General features: G+C 46.9%; 1 protein-coding gene and 2 long non-coding RNA genes across 3 annotated transcripts; 2 read left to right on the plus strand and 1 right to left on the minus strand.

Moving 5' to 3' along the window:
• The first annotated feature begins 1,653 nt into the window (after nucleotides 1-1,653).
• Nucleotides 1,654-5,899, plus strand: LOC123105952 (transmembrane protein 64). Its single transcript, XM_044528138.1, has 5 exons — nucleotides 1,654-1,854; nucleotides 3,219-3,462; nucleotides 4,218-4,454; nucleotides 4,541-4,758; nucleotides 5,439-5,899. The coding sequence occupies exons 1-5, from the start codon at nucleotides 1,805-1,807 to the stop codon at nucleotides 5,695-5,697; spliced, it is 1,008 nt and encodes a 335-aa protein (XP_044384073.1). The 5' UTR covers nucleotides 1,654-1,804; the 3' UTR covers nucleotides 5,698-5,899.
• A 1,402-nt stretch (nucleotides 5,900-7,301) lies between these two features.
• LOC123105953 (uncharacterized) lies at nucleotides 7,302-22,219 on the plus strand. The gene is made up of 5 exons (XR_006451110.1): nucleotides 7,302-7,440; nucleotides 7,535-7,631; nucleotides 8,033-8,117; nucleotides 8,209-8,302; nucleotides 21,767-22,219. It is a non-coding gene; the product is annotated as an uncharacterized lncRNA (long non-coding RNA).
• On the minus strand, nucleotides 15,659-18,132 carry LOC123105954 (uncharacterized). Its single transcript, XR_006451111.1, has 3 exons — nucleotides 17,008-18,132; nucleotides 16,433-16,930; nucleotides 15,659-16,353 (listed from the first exon to the last, which is right to left on the minus strand). It is a non-coding gene; the product is annotated as an uncharacterized lncRNA (long non-coding RNA).
• Nucleotides 22,220-22,574: the final 355 nt, after the last annotated feature.

Consider the following 22,574-nt stretch of genomic DNA (forward strand, 5'->3'; position numbering starts at 1 on the left):
GGGCTTGGGCCATCGAGTGTAAGATTTGTGGGGTTCACCATCCAGGTTCAAAGATATTATGTAGGGTCCAAGTTAAGTACTCACTCCGTCCCATAATATAAGAGTGTTTTTGATACCACACTAGTGTCAAAAATACTCTTATATTATGGGACAGAAGAAGTAGTTTTTCATGTGCAAACGCATGCCATTATGAGTTCTATTTTGACAAAGTAAGTTTTGGGAATTTGACCCGATAGACTGGCTGATGTAGTTAGAAGTAGGTTGGACTGGGTGTACCAAGTGGACTGGGTATTACCTTTGAAGGTCTCATCTTAGTTTGTACTCGACTACTTACACATATCCTTTCCCTCAGTTTCTCTTTATGCGCACAATTATCTTCTTCACCCCCATCTCCCAAGCCATGGACGACCACACCTTCTCCAACAGATCTTTATCGCCGCTCCTTCGGTGAGCTCCCAACGCACTCCAACCTCTACTCCATCGCGAACTCCTCCATCCTTCTTTTGTTGCAGGCGCTATTGAAGTCTGCATGGGGCACTGACCGGTGCTTCGCGAGCAATATCGGATGGGGGACCGCCTAGGTGCAATGACTGCAACTAGCTTGTGTCACTGCTGCTACTACGAATCCACGCGGAGTTGGAACAAGCACGCCGAGCTGCTACAATCAACGCACATTGTGTTGCAACTTGCACACAACGACATTGGGATCGACACATCATGTTTCTACGCTCGGTGTGTGGCGACGGCGCCCACTGTCGGTCGGCTGCTACAACTGTGGATGTCAACGGCTGTAACCGGCGACGACAAATGATACATCCGTCCACGGCGATGCTCTCACCGGTGCACGGACGGCGCCCCGAGAGGTGTTGGAACCGGTAGGGGGATTGCTGGAACCGCAGTCCCCGAATGCTACCATGACAAACTCTCGGAAGCTGCATCCATGGCCACCAAATGCTGCAATTGGCGTAGACGAGTGCTGGCAACCCGCGACGTTACAGCTGCAACCGTCGATGTGCTATGAAGGGGTCCAAGACGGTGTCGCGGCGGACAACCACCGGGAATGCTTGCAATCATGACGCTGGAGGCACTACTATGTTGCGCTACCAACTTGGGGGCGCGACAAATTTTTGCCGGAGTTTAGGTAGGCGCGACATGCATGAGATGAACATGGATGGAATAAAACATCAAATGAGGGTGTGTGACGGTTACGGATGAGGGCATTCAACGAGCAGTGAACGACCGGGCGAATATTGGGCGGGCAGACCGGCGGCTAGCAGTGCCCTTTAGCAATTGTGAAGAAATAATAATAGTCGGCCGTGTTGCTGCAAAATGCAAACTATTGACCGATCAAACCAGAACATTATTAAGCCTGTCACACAAGACATGAGCTACTTGTACCTTCGGACACAAGGAAGCGAGTTGCAATTGTCAACCCTCGACGTTATTCTCGTACTTTCTCCGTCCAAAAATACTTGTCATTGAAATGGATGGATATCGTTCGTTTTCAAGTCCGCAGCCAAGGTGCGACAAACCAACGACGTAACCAGATGCCACAAGCAGCGCTGAAATGGACTACTAAAAGTAAAAGAATTTCTAGAGGCAAAAGAAACGTCTCAGCGTACTAGTCAAAACCAGATTCCTTCGTCGGCTTTTCGCTTTTTGTTTCGCAGTACGCGCTCTCTCTTTTCCCCTCCCTCTCTGCCTTCATTGTCCCCCTCCGCCGCGAGCTTCCAGAAACAAACCACGGAAAGGGGAAGGAGGAAGAGGAAGCAAAGCTCTGGATCGATCGATCTCCGCCCTCGGCATGGCGCGTCTCCTCCCTCTCGACATTGAGCCCGGGGAGACAGCCACCAGGTAGTAGCGCGCGCACCTCTCCTCTCTAGCCGCCGCGGTTTCTGCTGATTTTTCCTGCTCGGATTTTCATTTTTGGGCGAGCGATTCCGGCGGATGGTTCGTCTTCTCTAGGCGTCAGGGCTTGGGTGGTAGTTGGGCCGCGGCCAAATTCCAGTTAGGAGATTTGAATCTGTTATTCTCTTGCTGTTACTATCTTCAATACAGGTTTAGGCACGCCAAATCGCGGCTTACTTTGCTAGCTAGCACCACCTCGAGGCCGCGTGCCTTCTAGGCGGACGGGAATGGAGTGATCTTGCGCCTGCTGCCCCGAGCTTTATTATTTCTTTGGTTATTATTACTCCCATCCACCTTTGTTACCAAGTTCGTTGGAAGAAAAATGATAATAAAATAGGAAGTAGTAGTACTGAGATTTTTGTGTGCTTCTCTGTTGTCTCTGGCAGACTGGCCCCCATCCCACCTGCTCTGCTCCTGCAGCTCGCCATCCACCCCTGTCTGTCTGGGCGGTGGCTCCGGGATGGGGATCATTTCACGCTGCCGCTTACCCACCATTGATTAGAGCTGTGGGGCATGGGATTGCTACCTGTTACTACCAGCCTAACCCCGTGCACCAGCTATGTTTCGATATCACCCATGCATTCGGAATTTAGGAGGAATCACAGCAAAGAGGAGCGATCCTTTTCAGATTCTTAGTACCTAACGATGTTGCACTTGCTTTATGCTATCCTTTTCCTCATTCTCGGCTGTCTGTTGAAAGTTTCCGGAAATCTCAGTTTCCTTAAAAAAAATTACATCTCATAGACATTGTAAATTCAGGCAACTTATGAACATGTTACATTCTGATATTGGCTTCAGATTATATAATCTAATTTTCCTTTGGATCGTTGCTTGGGTTCCCTGTGGCTTGGTATCAAGGTTTTGGAGATAACATGTGTCTCATGAGCCTAGGATTCATTTAGGAATCCCTGTAGCACAGATCTCCATTCCTACTTGGACCAGGATATGAGTCACATTACTCTTAAGTTTTGCTTTGAGAAGGATCTAATGATGTATCCAATTTGGGAATCTTACATTAGCATGTTACATCCAATGCTACTTTGAATATCATGATTGAGCAACCGTTTGCTACACTACGCCATGCCAGCTAAACCAGTGCATTTGAGTGTGAGTTCAGTTATGTGTGTAAATAAGCTCTCACGGATTACCATTTTAAGGAAAAAACAAGGAGTTGGGCTTGTGCAACTCTAATTTAGATAAGGATCGTCACATGTCAACCTTAACCCTACAACTATGGCACAAATTAATAAGATTTTTTCGTGTGCTGTATCAGTACCTTTATTTCCTAATATTTCTTGGCTTGTACACAGAGCTGGTGAGACGGTCGCAAACGTGCCAAGCTCTTCAGCTGTGGCATCAAACATAAAGGACGACGAATATGCGAGGCTGGTGACACCAGCTCAACATGCAACAGCTGACAACAACACAGAAATTCCTGAGCAACCAAAGTCAAGACACTTCATTTGGTGGATGAAAGTTCTGCTTGGCTGCTTCCTTCTTATATTAGCATCTTATATCTTCGTGAAATTTGGAGTCCCCTTTGCCTTTCAGAAGGTGAGGCGCTGATACTTTCTGTGCAAAAGGAAATCTCTTGGGAGGGTAATTTTAGGCATATGCCACTGGGACGTCAATAGACTTTCATTCTTCTAGTTACCTTTCACTGAATTTCACAAAATGCCTTTCAAAACCAACTGATGTTGGCTTGTTGGTTGGCTCTTCAGTAGTAATTGCCATTTTGGGCTGCGATCTTTTGCTTAGTCAGTACTGGTCAATTTTATTTTCTTACTATAATCAGGAACTTTCAGGTAGCATGCATATATAATTTCGATGGGACAATCACAAAGCTTGATGCCATTATCACACTGCTCATTTAAATTTTTTGGTTGTCCTTTACTATACTCGAACCAGCACCAGTGATGCATTCAACTTAATACTTTTGGTCTTTGTTGAACATGTCTGTTATATGTTTCCTTTTGTCACATATGCGTAGGTCTCAAGCATATGCTCAGGGTTCAGCTTGTAATGGTTAGGAATAACTGTTAGACTAGTACATTTACATTGACATGAATATTCTGGTTGGGTCATATAACTAGAATGCTATTTGCTTAGTGAGTGCATATGTGGCATACTGAACTTTGAGGGATATTTTATTTGTATTATGAAATTATCAATTGTGTCATGTTTCTGAGCTATGTTGTGCATGTATACTCTTTTGATCTTATTCCCTTTTTTTATGAGACATTTTGAGTTGAGTTGTTGAAACAGAACATCTACGGCAATATTCATGTATATTCTTCTGTTTGTTGCAGGTTCTGTTGCCAATCATGCAATGGGAAGCAAGCGCCTTTGGCCGTCCAGTATTGGCTCTTGTCCTCGTCGCATCTTTGGCTCTCCTCCCACTCATCTTAGTCCCTTCTGGACCTTCTATGTGGTTAGCGGGAATGATCTTCGGTTATGGCTGGGGTTTCTTGATTATTATGGCTGGGACTACTCTTGGCATGGTTGCATCATATTGGATTGGCTCATTGTTCCGCGAACGTCTACATGTAAAATTTCAGACTTGCATCTTTTCACTAAGGAGCTATGCCTTAATGTTCTTCTTCTGATCTGTTTCGTTCCTTTTTAAATGCAGGCATGGTTAAAGAGATGGCCTCAGCAGATAGCTCTAATACAGCTTGCTGGCGAAGGGAACTGGTTCCAGCAGTTTCGAGTTGTTGCACTATTCAGAATCTCACCATTTCCATATACAATTTTTAACTATGCCGTAACCGTGACAGAAATCAAGTTCAATCCTTACCTATGTGGTTCAGTTGCCGGAATGGTACCTGAGGCATTCATCTATATCTATAGGTATATACAGATATTCACATTACAGATAATGATTTGGTCAATTGAGTATAATTTTGTCAGACTATTGAGGCCATCTAGGTTTATATCTGCCCCCCCTAATGTGCATCTGTCATCTGATTAATGCCCTTAACAAATAGTACATGGATTGGCGACTGATTATTTTCCAATAGAGTTCAACAATGGAGCATTATTTGGTAGACAAGCGTCATAATCTATGCATTTGTGCTCTTGATAGGTTGGAAAAAACTATTCTTTGTCTTCTAGACTGTAGCAATATTGATAAGGATGGTGAATTGTAACTAACCCAAACAGAGAGAAGCTTGTCTTTTCAGGGTTGTGAGTGCACCAATCTGATTTCCAGAAGTCCATTAATCTGTCTGCGTATATGCAAGTAAAATTATAACAAAAAAGTTAACTATGAAGAAATTGTTCTCTATGCCAAATCTGAAACCAGTCCCAAATACTAGTTTTTTTATCAGTTAGCTGTCAAAGATAGAGAAGTTTGATTGCACACACTTTCTTCATCTTGCATTTTGGATTAGAGGTAGACCCACCTGAGTGTATTACTCAAGGTCAGCATCCAGATTCAAGGAGCTTATCTTTGTAGGAGTTGTTGAGTGCACTCACATCTGGTTTCCAGAAGTATTGATGAGTTACTAATCTTGCTAATGCTTATGCAGCGGACGGCTAATACGCACGTTGGCTGATGTGAAGTATGGCAAGTATAAGATGACGCCGGTGGAGCTAACATACAACATAATCTCGTTCGTGGTTGCCGTTATCCTCACTATCGCCTTTACAGTTTACGCCAAGAAGGCGCTAAGCCACATAAAAAGCTCAGATGATACTTGCGCAGAGGACCAACCTGGGGTGACTGCACTCAAGAATGGCCACCAGGAGTGTTCCCATGCACATCATGTAGCTTTAGATGTCGTGTGATGTCTATTCATCGGGAGCGGATTAGAGTGAAGTGAGGTGGTGTTAGTTGATCATCGTTTTCTCCGTCAGAGGAGGCGAGGTAGGCTCTGACAGCAGGTGGATGCACCTGTCTAACTAGATATATGCCCAGCTAATATGGTTATACTACTACGTTATTAGTTTCATGTAGTTATAATCACCAGAACATGTGACTGGCTTTGCCTGTTGTTGGCGGGAGATTTGTTCTGGCTGTTGAGGCCTTCCACTATGTGATGGATGTCATACTTCTGAAAAGTATGCCACGCAGGCATCGATGCCAAGTGAAAAACTTTTGGCACCGCACTCACAGCGTGGGATAATTTGGCACCGCCTGCAGACTGACCCACATGTACTATAAACAAAGGGAAGCAAATCAATCAACCAACTACCAGCGTCTTCCTCTCATACACATGCCCATTTTTTATCCCGTGAATAGATTTGGCGCCGGAGCAAGTGCATGCTCCGATGCCCTGAAATTTTTTTAGGGCACCGAGTTGGCAAAGGGCATCGATGCCAAATGCCTGCAAACTGAATTTGGCACCTCTTTTGGCCTACATAGTGGAGGGCCTGATGGACTGGAAATTTGGCCTTCTCTTGAGGTGCATATATTTGCTTAGATGTTTCGGATGGCAGTGCATACAGTTTTGCCACAGCGCTGTTTCAGACTATCAAGATTCAGGAGGTCAGAAGCCCTCTGAATATAAACCAGGGCAGATTTTCTTTTTCAAGCTAATAGCCTCACCATCGCCAGGTGGAGCGACCTCCGTTAGGGTCTCTTGCTGGTCCTTGGCGCGATTTTTTGTCCAAAAGGACCCCCTGGCCAACAGAATTGCCAAAAAAGACCACATGTCAAAAACATTGTCAAAAAGGACCCCCTCGCTAGTGGCGGCAGGCGCGGCAGGCGACACCTGGCGCCTGCCGCCACGCCAGGAGGAGGCAGGCCCTGCCGCCACCGCAGGAGGCGGCCGCGCGGGATATAACCGTTTGTGCACAGTGCGCCGAGCCGGGACGGAACGGCCAGGCCTGGTGGGCCATGCCGCCACCCAGCGAGGCGGCCTCTGTTGCCGCTGTCGGGCGCGGGCCGACAACCTGTGATGCTCGCGGGCCCCGCCTGTGTGCCAGGCCGCCACTGCAGCAGGCGGCGACCCTGTTGCTGCACGCGCGACAACGACGCAAACGGCGCTGATTCCGGTGGGCGCAGATTTTCACAGGCGCTGCTTTTCCCCAGTTCCTTGTTTTGCTTTCTGCCACAAGTTTCGATGATCCAGAATCGGATTCCCGCCTAAACTTTGTAGTACTGATTGCTACGTAGACGATACTGATTAAAGCAGTGCGTGATTCTGGCTTCCGTCTATTTCTCCAGCCGAAGCGACAGCACTCAGGCGTGCTGTTTTCAATGCGTGTTTTCCTGCCGCACACTCGAGAGCGTTGTTGTTGCTGCGTGTGATGAGACACCGCGATGCTGGAATCCGATGCCACGGTAGGTGAGTTCTGGCTAGTTCTGCCGACAATACAGTGGTCCTCTTCTTTTTAAACGCACATCCGCGGCTCCGTGTGCATACACTCTCTCTCTCGCATATCTCTGGTTGCCTTCTCTACCTCTTTGCTCTCTCTAAGCGCATACACAGACAGAAAGGAAAACTTGTTAGCCACTTTTACTCGTGATTTTGGTCGATTTGGAGTTGGATTTCGAAGATGATGAAGTTGAAGAAAAGATAGATTAAGGTAAGATCTATCCATTTTTGTTGGTTTCGTTCACATGCATGATGTTTTTGTTCTGTTTGATTAGTTCCTAAGTGTGTATTCTCTGTTGTTTTAGGCATAATTTTAGCACTTGAAGGAGTCATTTGGAGTCATTTAGAGCTTGAGAAGTAGGATTTGCATTGCGAAAGTGAACTACGAAGTTGAAGATCAAGGTATGAGCTTTGCAATACGTGTAATTTTTTGTGCATACACGATGGTAATTAGTTAGTCTTTTAGCCCGTCATTAGCTATGCAATGTTAGTGCGTAGAGGTTAGAAATAATTTCAGACGACAAATACAACATTTATAATATTTTTTTTAGAAGAGTAGATTGAACATGTTATATCTATGTTAGGTGCATCCATTAGTATTGACATGCGAGAAATCTTAATACGGTAATTAGGAAAAAAACGTGTACAGTAATTGTTCATTGCATGTGGTATGTTATTTCATGTGGTATGTTTATTAATAAGTCTATAGTTAGAAAGCGTAGGTCTACTTTGTTATGTCGCAATAATCTAAATTTTATATGTTAAGATTATGTGCTAATGTACTTGATGATGTATGTAATTAGATAAAATAATTCATCTTAGTAGCAAACAAGGAGGAGATGACGTGATTGAAGAAATTGTGTTTCTATCTTCGCTGTCCCTTTTGAGGTGATGACCACATACATGCAAGTGCTATTTTCATACTTTTGATAGCAGAAAGAAAAATCCGTGTGTAATATTGATGTTCATGTGATAATAGGTTGACTCAGTTCATATAGTACTGGCGACGGAAATTTATTCGAACTATTTGGACTCTTAATTGCATTCTCAAGCACATCCATATTGAAGCCAAGGTATAAAATGACACCGTAATTTTGTTAATATTTTTTATATTGATGTACTATTGTGAATAATGTGCATGCCGCTGCAAATATTATTATTTGTAAATAAATAATTGCTATCGTATGCTATGAAAAAATTATATAAAGCCGGAAGAAATTAAATGTTTTACTCATATGACATTAAAATGTTATTATTGTACTGTTATGTTTAGTGGCTGTTGTAAGAAAATTAATTTGTACTAATAGTCATTTTTACTCTTGTAGACGAGTTTGAGAAAAAATAGATCTTTAAATACACTTTAACCAAACTCTTAAAGTCTACGCAAATGATTCTAGAAACAAACCAAATATTTGTAACAAAAATACGGTTATTATTTTAGTCGTATGATATGTAAATGTTGTCATCATTACTAAATATTCAGTTACTAACTATTTGAAATGTAAAAATGTATGGTGGTTAGGTACTATGGAAAATTTAGTAGTGTACTATGGGAACGTCTTACGCGACGGTCCTTTCGGGGTGGATGTGTCCTTGTGCGAGTCGACTACAATTGTAGTGAGAGACATGGTCAACGTGGGTTACGCAGCAGTTAGAAGGTGCATCCGAGCGGTGTTTGGCCCAGGGATGCAGGGGAAAAAATGACAATGGAGGCCTTCGTCGTTGACGGAGGAAATGATGGGACAGTTGCCCGTTGGGGTTTGCGGCCTGTCACAGGTGATCGGTCGTGGGGGTCGTACATGAGGTTTGCAAGCAATCCCAATAACTCAATGTATGGTCAGCCGATGGTGTATGTGGAGTTCATTTCAGTCACTGATGTTGCCGGATGCAGTAGCAGGGGTGGTGAGGTCGAGTTGGCCATCACATCAGCCCCTAGCATCGGCCCATCGGAACCGACGGGCGGCCAGCCTGTGTATGACACAGGATATTGGTCGGCGGCCGTTGACATGAGCGAACACGTGGAGGGATTGCCGGAGGCGCTAGATGATGATGATCATTCTTCTGCGTCTTAGGAGTCAAGCGGAGAAGAAGATGTTCCTCCTCAGAGGGCGGTCGCGGCGGCACTGCAACCTGGGTTTTTATAGGATATGAGCATCACCAACGAATTTCACTCTTCTTCTGGCCTAGGAGCGGGAAGCCTGGAGGTTGGGCAAGTTTTCCCAGATAAGAAGTCTGCTTACCAGGCAATGGGTAGCTATGCAATCGGCATCCACCGCCAGCATAGAGTGAAGCAGTCTGATAAAAAAGAGTTGAAGGTCATATGCATCCACACCGCGAAAGGTTGCCACGGAAGAGTTCTCGCTAGACTGAAGCCTGGGGTATGTCAGTCATGGCATATCACAAAAATAGTGGAGCATACCTGTGAGCAAACTGGGACTCTTTCAGATCACTGCAATGTGACAGCAAAATTTGTGGCACAGACGATGGAAACAATTGTGCAGGGAAGTCTCAACATTAGTGTTAGGGCTCTGCAAAAAGATGCAGATGATCTAATTGGATTCCCTGTTAGCTACAGCAAGGCTAGGCGTGCGAAGGAAAATATATTCAAGAACTTGTATGGTACCTATGAGGAGGCATATTCTTATGCCCCTAGAATGCTTCATCAAATAGCAAGTGCTAATAGGGGGACTCAAGTTTGGTGGAGAGAACGTCCAAACCCAATGAACCCGGGTGAGCTAATCCTGGACCGCTTATTCTGGGCATTCGCCCAGACTATACAAGCCTTCAGGCACTGTCGCCCGGTATTATCTGTTGATGGTACCTTTCTCACTAGAAAGTACAAGGGCACACTATTGGTGGCGATTGCAGCGGATGCAAATAATCAGCTTCTTCCTATTGCATATGCATTGGTCGAGAGCGAGAACAAAGATAGCTGGTTGTGGTTCCTGAGCTGCGTGAAGATTGGTGTCGTGAAAGAGCGTAAAGGTGTTTGCATCATTTCTGATCGCAACACTGGATTATTAAGCGCTCTTGAAATAATTAAGGCGTCGGAAGAAGAGTGGGGCTGACCCGATCTAGAGGGAAGGTGGTGCATGAGGCATTTGGCAGCAAACTTTTACTCCAAATTCAAAAATAAGGATTGGTTCAAGTTATTCAAGAGGATGTGCATGCAAAAAACTGAAGCCAAAATGAATGCGACATGGGCAGGTATCAATGGTGAGATCGACCGCGCGGCCTTGCCGCAGAGAGAAGACCGGAGGGGTCGTAGGACGGCCATAAATTTGAGCCAGTGGATCACCGAGAATTGCCCTCATTTGGAGAAGTGGGCGCAGGCTCACGACACCGGGGCTCGGTATGGAATAATGACCAACAACATGTCAGAGGTGTACAATGGTGTTCTTAAAGGGGTGCGAGCACTGCCTATCACAGCCCTAATTGAAGAAACTTGGAACCGGACCCTGTCATACTTTGCAGACAGGGTCACCGTCGCCAAAGCACAAGTTGAATTGAACAAGCCATGGTCCGAGAAGATGCAAAGACATCTGGATGAGAAAGCAAAGAAGTCCCAAAGTCATGGCTGCAGGAAAGTGGACGCACTTAGGAATAAGTGGGAGGTCAATGTGTGAGCCAAGTACGTTAAGGGTCACCACAGAGGATCAAAAAAGCAAGCTGTCACCCTTGGCTCAACCTCCTGTGAGTGCACTTGTAACAAGCCCAAGCTCACCAATTACGTAGGTCTGGGTGGCCTGAAGGGACCTATGAGGAGGTACGTAAAGAACTTCTTAGGTTGGATGCAAGGTGGAAGAAGGTTGTGGAGCCGAAGAGTGAAACTTTTAGAAGGACTGCAGAAAACCATCCATTTTTATGGACTGAGGAGAGTGAGGACGAAGATGATATCTTCATGCCGCCGCTTCCGGGTTCTGCATCGTCAAAGGGCAAGAGTTCTGCATTGTCCAAGGGCAAGAGTACTGCATCCTCGAAGGGCAAGAGTTCTTCATCATCCAAGGATAAGAGTTCTGCATCCTCGAAGGGCAAGAGTTCTGCATCGACGGAGGATGACGATGATGCCTTCATGTAGTTTTTAAGCTGTATTCCAGTTGTACCGTTTAATTCAGATGTACTTGCATTATTAGTTTGTACTCTTTTATTGTAAGGCATTATGTTCTATCTTAATTTCATTTTATAGTTGTTGCACGATGCTCGATAATTAGTGGAGGGAAAGAAAATGCCACTACTTTATTCTAAAACTATATATTTTTTCCATCACGACAAGGTACAACTGAAAATAAGATACAACACGACAAGGTACAACTGAAAATAAGATACATCGTAGAATTTAAATAAAGCTACATTTAACTACTGAAATGAAGCTACATTAAACTGCAGAAATAAAGATACAAATGATTGCGAAATTTAAAATACTACCACAGGAATCTACTGAGTCCAACGTGGATATTTTCCTTTTCCATCGCCAGCTTCTTCTGCTGCCTTGGCCCGACGAGCCCTTTCTTTCTTTCTCTGCCTCTCCGCCTCACGAGCCTCCTTTCGCTGTCATTCCTGCTCCTCCATGCGACGAGCCTCTTCCCTGTTTTTCTTTCCCATTTCCTTAAAAAAATGGTGTTGCTCCGCATAGTATTCTTTTAACTCTCTCTCTCTTGCTCTGCTTTCTCCTCAGCTTCCGCCTTCTCGCGTCGCTCTTCCGCAAATAAACTATTTCACGCACGGCGACTTCTTTCACGAATCTCAGTCACTGCCCAAGCCGGCTTCTCCGTGTCAATCCAATGATAGTACATGCACAGAGGCGGAGGAGACTACAACAAGAAACAAGAATGTTACTAAAGAATCAATGAAAATACCAACAATATCTATTCGTGATGGTTAAAGCATACCGGAGGCTTGTCGTATTCTGAAATAGCTACGGCAGGATCTTCCTCATAATTGGCGCACATGAAAAACTTCATGCCCAACCAATCTGAAAAATCCGTCACCTCCTTCACCTTGCAAAGATCGCCACACCAACACCGCAGGACTGCCACCCCCGGAGGCAAACTTGCATTCTTCATTTTCCTCGGCCTAATGCTTTGATCCGAGCAAGGCAAACTCATACCGACTGAAAAAATGTGTTACACACTTTGCGCACTGCCGATTTTGAGGATGGATGGACGAGAGCCTCGGTGTCTCCTTTTATAAGCTCAGACGATAAATGATGGCGAGAAAATTAAGCGGCGATATTTACGATCCCTGTAGTGTCGGCACAACAGCTTTCCGTAGCCTCGGATCCCAGTGCCATCGCATCCGCTGAGGCAAAAGAAGCAAAGGCAGGATTGATTCCCAGGCGAAAGAACCAAAAGCATCCATATTCCCGCGCGTCGGAGTCACAGCCATCAAGCTCGCGCCTCGAAATCAGCATCGCACCTCGAAATCAGCGCCGTTTGCGCATTGTCGCGCGTGCAGCAGCACAGGATATGCCGCCTCAGCTAGTGGCGGCGTGGCCCACCTGCTGGGCCCACGCGCAGCAGGCCTTGTCGGCCGAGTAGCGACAGCGGCAGCGGCGGCCACCTCACCCGGTGGCGGCCGGGCCCGCCTGGCGCGGCCCGTTCCGTCGCGGCACGCTGGCCTGTGCTGCCCTGTGGACGCACCGTTATTCACCGGGCTGCCGCCTCCTGTTGTGGCGGCCGGGCCCGCCGCCTCACGGCGTGGCGGCAGGTGACACGTGTCGCCTGCCGCGCCTGCCGCCACTAGTGAGGGGTTCTCTTTTGTCAATTTCGTCCGCAAGGGGTCTCTTTTGTCAATCCCAGTGGGCAGAGGGTCTCTTTCGACAAAAAATCCCTTGGCGCACCCTGAACACCGACCGTGGAGGCTGCCGTCGGAGCCACGGACCTTACGGCATGGTAACCCGAAAATAATCTGCCGCATCTGTCCGTGGACTGGCCATTTTTATAACAACTATCGTGCAAAACACGACTAGATTTCACGTAAACATGACATATTTCATTACAAATACATGAAAGCGGTTCTGGGCGGGCTAATCTAAATGATCGCCGACGCCTGGTCCTCGTCTCAGGCCATGAATCAAGAGAACGGAAGCTTCACCTTTTTCAGCTCCGCCTTCGGAGCCTCGGAAAGGGAAGCTGTCCGCCTCGATGTCGCCGCCAAGCGATTAATTGGCCGTCGTTGCTGAGCCCATCATGCTAGCGTCGACGGATAGGGAGGAGCGATGGCCTTCTTGGGACTTGAGCGGCGGTGACCTACCATGCATTACTCTTCCTCGCTGCCGGCGGCGCCCGCGGACGTGCCGGCTTCTTCGTGGTTGTGGCGCCGAGGTGCGGCCTCCTGTTGTCGGTGTCGTAGAACAACGCCTCGTCCGCGTCGTCCTCTCGCTCCTTGCCGGCGGCCGCCACCTCTGCCACCTGTTGCCGGTACCACCAGCGGGCGAGGCGGATCTCGCGGGCGGAGCGGTAGGACTCAAGCAGCGCCTCCTGCTCCACCAGGTCCGCGTCCGGCGCGACCGCCTTGCCGGCAACGACCTGCTCCTCTGCCTACATATGCTCCTAGAGGAGGTCGTGGTTGTAGTTGGCGTCGACCTGCGCCTCTCGGAACTGCTCCTCCCGCACCATGTCCATACAATGGGCACGGGCCTAGCCGATGGTCAGGGTGCAATGCACCGATGAGGGTGTCGCGAAGGAAGAAGAGGGTGACGCTGGCTCGTCGTCGGAGGCGTCCTCCTTTTGCACGTCCTCTGGCTGCCTGCCGGCAGCAATGGTGTGAAAGAAATATGCCCTAGAGGCAATAATAAAGTTATTATTTATTTCCTTATATCATGATAAATGTTTATTATTCATGCTAGAATTGTATTAACCGGAAATATAATACATGTGTGAATACATAGACAAACAGTTTGTCACTAGTATGCCTCTACTTGACTAGCTCGTTCATCAAAGATGGTTATGTTTCCTAACCATAGACATGAGTTGTCATTTGATTAATGGGGTCACATCATTAGGAGAATGATGTGATTGACATGACCCATTCTGTTAGCTTAGCACCCGATCGTTTAGTATGTTGCTATTGCTTTCTTCATGACTTATACATGTTCCTATGACTATGAGATTATGCAACTCCCGTTTACCGAGGAACACTTTGTGTGCTACCAAACGTCAGAACGTAACTGGGTGATTATAAATTTGCTCTACAGGTGTCTCCAAAGGTACTTGTTGGGTTGGCGTATTTCGAGATTAGGATTTGTCACTCCGATTGTCGGAGAGGTATCTCTGGGCCCTCTCGATAATGCACATCACTTAAGCCTTGCAAGCATTGCAACTAATGAGTTAGTTGCGGGATAATGTATTACGGAACAAGTAAAGAGACTTGCCAGTAACGAGATTGAACTAGGTATTGAGATACCGACGATCGAATCTCGGGTAAGTAACTTACCGATGACAAAGGGAACAACGTATGTTGTTGTGCGGTTTGACCGATAAAGATCTTCGTAGAATATGTGGGAGCCAATATGAGCATCCAGGTACTGCTATTGGTTATTGACCGGAGACGTGTCTCGGTCATGTCTACATAGTTCTCGAACCCGTAGGGTCCGCACGCTTAACGTTACGATGACAATTATATTATGAGTTTATATGTTTTGATGTACCAAAGGTTGTTCGGAGTCCCGGATGTGATCAAGGACATGACGAGGAGTCTCGAAATGGTCGAGACATGAAGATTGATATATTGGAAGCCTATGTTTGGATGTCAGAAGTGTTCCGGGTGAAATCGGGATTTTACCGGAGTACCGGGAGGTTACCGGAACCCCCCGGGGGCTTAATGGGCCTACACGGGCCTTAGTGGAAATAGAGGGAAGCAAGGGGAGTGTGGGGGCGCCCCCCAAGGCCCAAACCGAATTGGTTTAGGGCAAGGGGGGCCGGCCCCCTCTTTCCTTCTCCCCCTCTCTCTTTCCTTCTCCCGAATCCTATTCCAACTAGGAAAGGGGGGAGTCCTACTCCCGGTGGGAGTAGGACTCCTCCTGGCACGCCCTCTCCCTGGCCGGTCGCACCCCCCTTGCTCCTTTATATACGGGGGCAGGGGGGCACCCATAGACACAATAACTGATCAAGTTGATCTTTTAGCCGTGTGCGGTGCCCCCTCCACCATAGTCCACCTCGATAATACTGTAGCGGTGCTTAGGCGAAGCCCTGCGTCGGTAGAACATCAACATCATCACCATGCCGTCGTGCTGACGAAACTCTCCCTCAACACTCGGCTGGATCGGAGTTCGAGGGACGTCATCGGGCTAAATGTGTGCTGAACTCAGAGGTGCTGTATGTTCGGTATTTGATCAGTCGGATCGTGAAGACGTACGACTACATCAACCGCGTTGTGCTAACGCTTCCGCTTTCGGTCTACGAGGGTACGTGGACAACACTCTCCTCTCTTGTTGCTATGCATCACCATGATCTTGCGTGTGCGTAGGATTTTTTTTTTGAAATTACTACATTCCCCAACATGGCGGCCATGGCCGACTCTGCTCCAACGTCAGCCTGTCCCAGAGAGCTCTGGACGCGGAGGGATCCATGGCGGGGAGTGGTGTGGAGAGGGATGCCTATGGCTATGACCGGGGCACCGGGGCAGCGATTTATATAGCACCGGTGGGTGGTAGACAAACGAAGGGGTGGCACAGGAGGAGATGCCTCTGCAACGGCGTGCCATCAATGCGGGCGGCAGACCGGCGACGGGCGGTCGTCGTGTCGTTTGAACGCACGACAGTCGCCTGTGTCGGGAAGCGCCGCGGCCGGCGCGCCGCTTCAATGCCGGCGCCAGTGAGCGGCCGCGTCTGCTCTGGGCGGGAATGAATGCGGGCGCTAACACTCTGGAGCAGCGCTGGCCGAAAAAGCGCAGGAGGGGTGAGGGGGTTTTGGTAGGCCAGGCCGGTCAGAAATGGGCTTGAGATCGGTATAGACTCTCGTAAACCTCCCCCACTTTTGTGTCCGGTTTGCGGGAGAAATCGCGTCTGGACCACTCCGCAGACCGATACAGGGCCATGTTAGTTGGCTTCTGCGGTCCGGACAACCCAATCCGGACGGTTGAGGGAGGTTTACGGGTCCGCGTTGGAGATGCCCTTAGTCCCGCCCTAAGAGTACACAAGACAACGATCAAGATATGCATGTGAAAAAGGAAACGAACACTTGCTAGAGAAACTGAAAACTTACGGGACCCTGCCAGGAGAGCTCTTCATTTCCTCGGCGGCGGCGGCACGTCCACCAGGATGAGGATCGTAGAAGGGGGCTCCGGCACCCCATGGGCTCGCGAAACTTTGGCACCCCCAATGGCAACGCGCCCATTGTGCCAGGACCAGTGGAGCCCACCTCAACACTGCTCCCTGGCCTGTTCAATGTCTCCTTTGTCTCCTCCAACATGGTGACCTCCTCCAGCAAGGCTGCCTCATCGACCTCGCCGATGGTACTTGCGGCAGCCTCGCCCTATCCTCGAGAGGAGGGGTAACATCGTCAACAAGGGCGGCCTCGTTGTTCGGTTGTCCCTCTTCCCTCTATGGAGGTCGCAACAACCATGCCTCTCTTCTTGGGAGAGGCCTTGCCCGCCTTCGGGACCTCCAATGGCGTGGGCTCCAGTAGCCACAACATGACTGGGTCAAGCTCCTGGCCCGGAAGCGAGGGCTTCGATCAAAAAGCGGCAAAATCTGCAAAGCACTACGAGACAGAGAAAGGGTTCAGAAGACGAAGTTTGGCATTCACGCCCAAAAGAGAGCGACGAAGAAGAAGCGTACCTCGCTTGGGGGTAGCGTCATGGTAGAAGGGCTCCACCTCGACCTCCATGGAAACCGCATCGGCATCCAGGCCAGCTAGAAGACTAATCCAATGTGGACCTCCTCTTTCTCGAGCTCATGAGGGTAAACCCGCATGGGATCCTCTCGCCCCTTGTATGAATACATCAGCGCCTCTAGGGCTCACACATGGAGGACACAGCGTTGCACCAAGGTCCTCAAGATGTGGATCCCTTCCAAGCCGTCGGTCTTCAGGCGTGTTTTGGCATCAACAAGCAACCGGGTGTCTTTAGAAAGGATGTCAAGGGAATCCCAGGAGCGAAGTCGCCTTGTAGCTCCACCGACGAAGGCCGGCAGGCTGCTACTGAGGCTGGAGGCATAAAGATAGTTCTGGTGCCACGCTCGCAGAGACTTGGGAGATGACACAAACAAGAATTTGGAGGACGGCCGTAGCTGAAGGCTCAACCCTCCGAGGGCACGAATGGCCTTTCCATGCCATTCATCTGCACCAGAATGCAGAAGATGGTGGAATAACTCAAAGCAAGGAGCTGTCCCAAGATAGCACTCGCAGAAGGTAATGAAGTTGGCAACATGGAGAATTCCAGTTGGCGTCAAGTGATGAAGCTGACAACCAAAGAAAAATAGGAGCCCCGGAATGAATTTGAGTAGGGGAAAGCAAACCCATGATCGAAAAAATCTTGGTGGAGCCGGCGTACATTGGATGGACTTCTCCCTTTGCAGGTATCTGATATGCCAAGTTCTCCGGAAACGACCCCCTGTCTTTAGCCTTCTATCCTCCACCTCTGAGGCGGCTGAGGGAAACCACTTGCCGGTGGTCTTGTTGGTCTTCTTCTTCTTTGTTGGCATCTCTCTCCCGCTTCCACTCGGCGGCCCGGGTCGCCTAAACAGAGCTTTTCCTATGGCCTCGGGACACACCGGCCTTCGGCTTCATCATCCCCTCAAGCTTGGGGGAGGAATCCAGGGGCGCAAAGATCACATATGTAGCATTGATGAAGGTGGAGATCAAGGAGCTCAACGGAGACATGAGGAAGAAGAAGAAAAGGAAGGCAAAATGAGGGATTTATGACTCTTTTTCCTCTTTATAGTTACGGCGGTAAGCACTGAACAATTGGGTTTAATGGTGCAACACACGTCCCACTACTCCTGTTGTTGGCATTTCTCGTGACATGGATGTGAAACTCCATGCGCCCTCATCATGACAGAAGAGAACCAATGGTCCACTGACCAATTTGACAAGACTCGACAAGGCAGAGGCACGAATCTTTGGTCCGCACAGAGCAGGGCTCTGGTTCCCTACGAGTTCCGTCTAGAAGCACCACCCGTGACACGAATACTCCCAAATCCTTGCTGTAGGCCATCCACCATAGGACTTTTGAAGCGCCATGCTTCCCAAGGGGCATCTTTTAAAGACCAAGCACTACGAAGAAAATAGCTCGCTGACGATCTCAAAGAACAACTTGTGTGACCTTTGATGCACTCTGGTGCTACTAACAGTGTCATACACCGAGTGTGGCTCACCTCAAGGAGCTCGGTAGTAGGCCTGCTGATACGTTCATTTTGCATCATCTTTTCCTACTATTATTTATAGTGTTTTTATGCTTTATAACACATGGAGTAATTCTAATGCCTTTTCTCTCATAATATGTAAGGTTTACACAAAAAGGGAGAATGATGGCAGCTGGAACTCTGGACCTAAAAAAGCTATGTCAAAGATAGCTATTCTGCACATCTCCAAATGAGCTAAAATTTTACGGAGAATTATTTTGGAATAAATAAAAATATTGGAGAAAAGAACTACCAGAGGGGGGCCGCCAGGTACCCACAAGACACCAGGGCGGGCCACCCCCTCCAGGCGTGCCCTGGTGGGTGGTGGGTACCCTGGCCCACCTCCGGTGCCCATCTTCTGGTATATAAGGTCTTTTGAACTAGAAACAATAATGGGAGGACTTTCAGGATGGAGCGCCGTCATCTCGAGGCGGAACTTGGGTAGGAGCACTTTTTCCCTTCGGCGGAGCGATTCTGTCGGGGAACTTCCCTCTTGGAGGGGGAAATCGAAGCCATCGTCATCACCAACAACCCTCTTATCTTTGGGAGGCCAATCTTCATCAACATCTTCAACAAAACCATCTCATAGTTCATCTCTTGTGTTCAATCCCACAGCTTCGGCAGATCGCTTAGCCCCGTTCATCTTCAGCGCAAGGGCGCTCGATCAGTGAGCTATTACGCACTCTTTAAAGGGTGGCTGCTTCTAGGCAAACCTCCTGGCTGTCTTTGCACCCCCACCTCCTTTATCACTGAGCGGTCATTTAGGGGCCTTAGCTGGTGATCCGGGCTGTTTCCCTCTCGACGATGAAGCTTATCCCCCATCGTCTCACTGGCCGACCTTGACCCCTGTTATTTTTGGGTCATATCTAGTATTCAGAGTTTGCCTCGATTTGGTACCGCTCGCGCAGCCCGCACCGAAACAGTGCTTTACCCCTAGATGTCCAGTCAACTGCTGCGCCTCAACGCAGGAACCTCAGATTGGTACATGTGGGTGACTAGTAGTGTTGATTACATCTTGTAGTTGATGCTATATGGTTTATTTGGTGGAAGATTATATGTTTAGATCTATTATGCTATTTAATATCCCTCTGATCTTTAGCATGAATATTATTTGTGAGTAGTTGCCCTTGTTCTTGAGGTCACGGGAGAAGTCATGTTGCAAGTAATCATGTGAATTTGATATTCGTTTGATATTTTGATGATATGTATGTTCCGATTCCCTTAGTGGTGTTATGTGAATGTCGACTACACGGCACTTCACCATCTTTGGGCCTAATGGAATGCATTCTGGAGTAGTTATTAGATGATGGGTTACTAGAGTAACAGAGGTTTAAACCCTAGTTTATGCGCTATTCCGTAAGGGGCTGATTTGGATCCATATATTTAATGCTATGGTTAGATTGTTATCTGAATTCTTCTTTCATAGTTGCGGAGGCTTGTGAGGGGGTTAATCATAAGTGGGAGGCTTGTTCAAGTAAGAATAGCACCCAAGCACCGGTCCACCCACATATCAAATTATCAAAGTAGCGAACGTGAATCAAACCACCATGATGAAAGTGAATAGATGAAATTCCCGTATGCCCTCAAGAATGCTTTGCTTATTATAAGAGATCGTTTTGGCTTGTCCTTTGCTACAAAAAGGATTGGGCTACCTTGCTGCACTTTTGTTATCGTTACTTACTCATTACAAATTATCTTATTATCAAACTACTGGTTACCGATAATTTCAGTGCTGACAGAAATTACTTTGCTAAAAACCGCTTGTCATTTCCTTCCGCTCCTCGTTGGGTTCGACACTCTTACTTACCGAAAGGACTACAATTGATCCCCTATACTTGTGGGTCATCACCTGCCAGGCCTACCATGTACCCGAGGACATGAGGAAGCCCGGAGGAAAGGATAGATGTCCCTGGATCAGGGACCTAGATCCAGGGACATCTATCCTTTGACGTCCTTGACAGTGAGCCAGAGAGATTTGTCCCAAAGATGATGACAGTGGTGACCTAGATCACATCTCTCTTTGAAAAATCCTTGACCCCACCGTGTATATAAAGGGAAGTTAGGGGGCTCTCATTCCCATCTACTCTGTAGAAACACCTCTTGATAGAATCATACATCTCTCTATAATCCTATACCCACCATCAATAAACAAGAACAATCAGGATGTAGGGTTTCACTCCACCATGGTGTTTGTAGACCCTCTTAGTTGTTCTTTAGCATCTTGTATCTTTGTTGTTTATGTTTCTTTTCTTTTTCTTTTCATTTTTATCCTGTTGGTTCTATGTTCGGAGGTTGTTTTATCTATAAAGTGGGGCAAAATCCTTTTTGGTATATACCATGATCCCAACATAAGCTATAATATTTCATGAATGTTTGATTGATCAGTACACATACCTACGCTTCTACTTATGTGTCATTGTTGTTTTGAGAGATGCTACTAGTGATCCTATAAACTATGGTCCAATTTTCATACACAAGGGCTTCTCCAACTTACATTTACATGCATTTTTATTTTCTACAATTAATTATTATGAAGATACCAAATAATTCCAAACACATTCTAGGATCATAAATTATTGCAACTCGCAAAGCTAGTGAGACTTACAACCTCGTTAGAACTATTGGGACCACAAGTAGTTTCTTAATTTCTTTCTAACTGTTGCTTGAATGAGGGTAGGGGTGTTGCCTACGGATTTATAACTTGCTTCCTCAATTGTGGGGAAATTTACCCCTTGCTACAAACCCTTGCATCTGGGCGCCTAAAACCTACGAACCATGCGATAATCCTTGGAGTACTAGTTGTCGGATAATTAAAGTTGTATATGTATAGTTTAGATGAAATATAAACCTACAAACTCTATGCTTCATTAATTAGTCTATTCTTTGGCCAGTTTAGATGAAATATATGTACATGAAGTGGTGTATATTAAATGGAGTAGATCCCTATTTGTGAAGTATTCTTGGTGACAATGAGAGAGTGAAAAACTTAGTCGGATTTGCCTCACTAAGGATAAAATATAGTTGACTTGTTATCCCGATAATGAGTTATGGATGATCCTATTACAATGCGCTATTTTATTACTTACTATGTGACGTGAATTCACTCTTTTTTTTACCAAAGATTTCTTGGGTAATCAATTCCCATTCTACAAACAATCAAATATGAACCTTGTCGCTCTTTTTTCCTTGTGGACAGGTAACACACCAGCCGTGTGCGTTGGTTGTTTCCATTGCACTTTTTGCACTTGACCAGCTGGATAGTTCACCAGAAGACCACTTAGATTCTCATGGCCAACAAGCATGCGGGAGGGTTTCAGACAATTTCAATGAAGTATTAACCATTAGATGCAATGGTAGGTTGTCTAATGGTAATGGAATTATGTATGCATTGCCTATATGACGTGATCCCAACATAAGCTTTGTTCCGTCGTGACTGTTTGATTGATCATTACGCACATGTATGCTTATATTTATCTTTTGCCGCTGCTATGAGAGATGCCACTAGTGAACCAACTATGCCGCGATCCAGTTTCCTCTTCATAGGAAAACTCTCTAGTGAATTGTAGAAACCTCTTGATTGGTGAGGATGCTTATATTTTTTGACAAAGGATGAGTATAAGCATATGTATGCTTATATTTTTTTGACAAAGGATGAATTTTATTTGCTCAAAATGCAGCAATAAGAAGATACATAACACAATAAACGCACACCCGAAATAATACATATGCTTATATTTATGTGTTAGCCCTGCTATGAGAGGTTGTACTAGTGAACAACCTATGACCCCATTTCGAAAAAAAACCTACGACCCCAATCCACTTCTTCCGTAAGAAAACCCTATGTCCCTGGATCAGCTTGGTCCCCAAGATGATGGCGACGGTGACCTAGGTTGCATCTCTCTTTGTAAAATACAAGCCCGACCCCACCGTGTATATAAAAGGAGGCTAGGGTTCTCATTATTCCCATCTACTCTCGCAGAAAAAACTCTCGGTAGAATCATACA

This window comes from Triticum aestivum, chromosome 5A, assembly GCF_018294505.1.
Source record: "Triticum aestivum cultivar Chinese Spring chromosome 5A, IWGSC CS RefSeq v2.1, whole genome shotgun sequence".
Classification (NCBI taxonomy): domain Eukaryota; kingdom Viridiplantae; phylum Streptophyta; class Magnoliopsida; order Poales; family Poaceae; genus Triticum; species Triticum aestivum.

Bases quoted from the DNA above. Each gene is read 5' to 3' on its own strand.
- LOC123105952 (XM_044528138.1), top strand. From the start codon at position 1,805: ATGGCGCGTCTCCTCCCTCTCGACATTGAGCCCGGGGAGACAGCCACC. The intron at 1,855-3,218 runs GTAGTAGCGCGC...GCTTGTACACAG, and splicing joins CCCGGGGAGACAGCCACCAG to AGCTGGTGAGACGGTCGCAA. The intron at 3,463-4,217 runs GTGAGGCGCTGA...TGTTTGTTGCAG, and splicing joins TCCCCTTTGCCTTTCAGAAG to GTTCTGTTGCCAATCATGCA.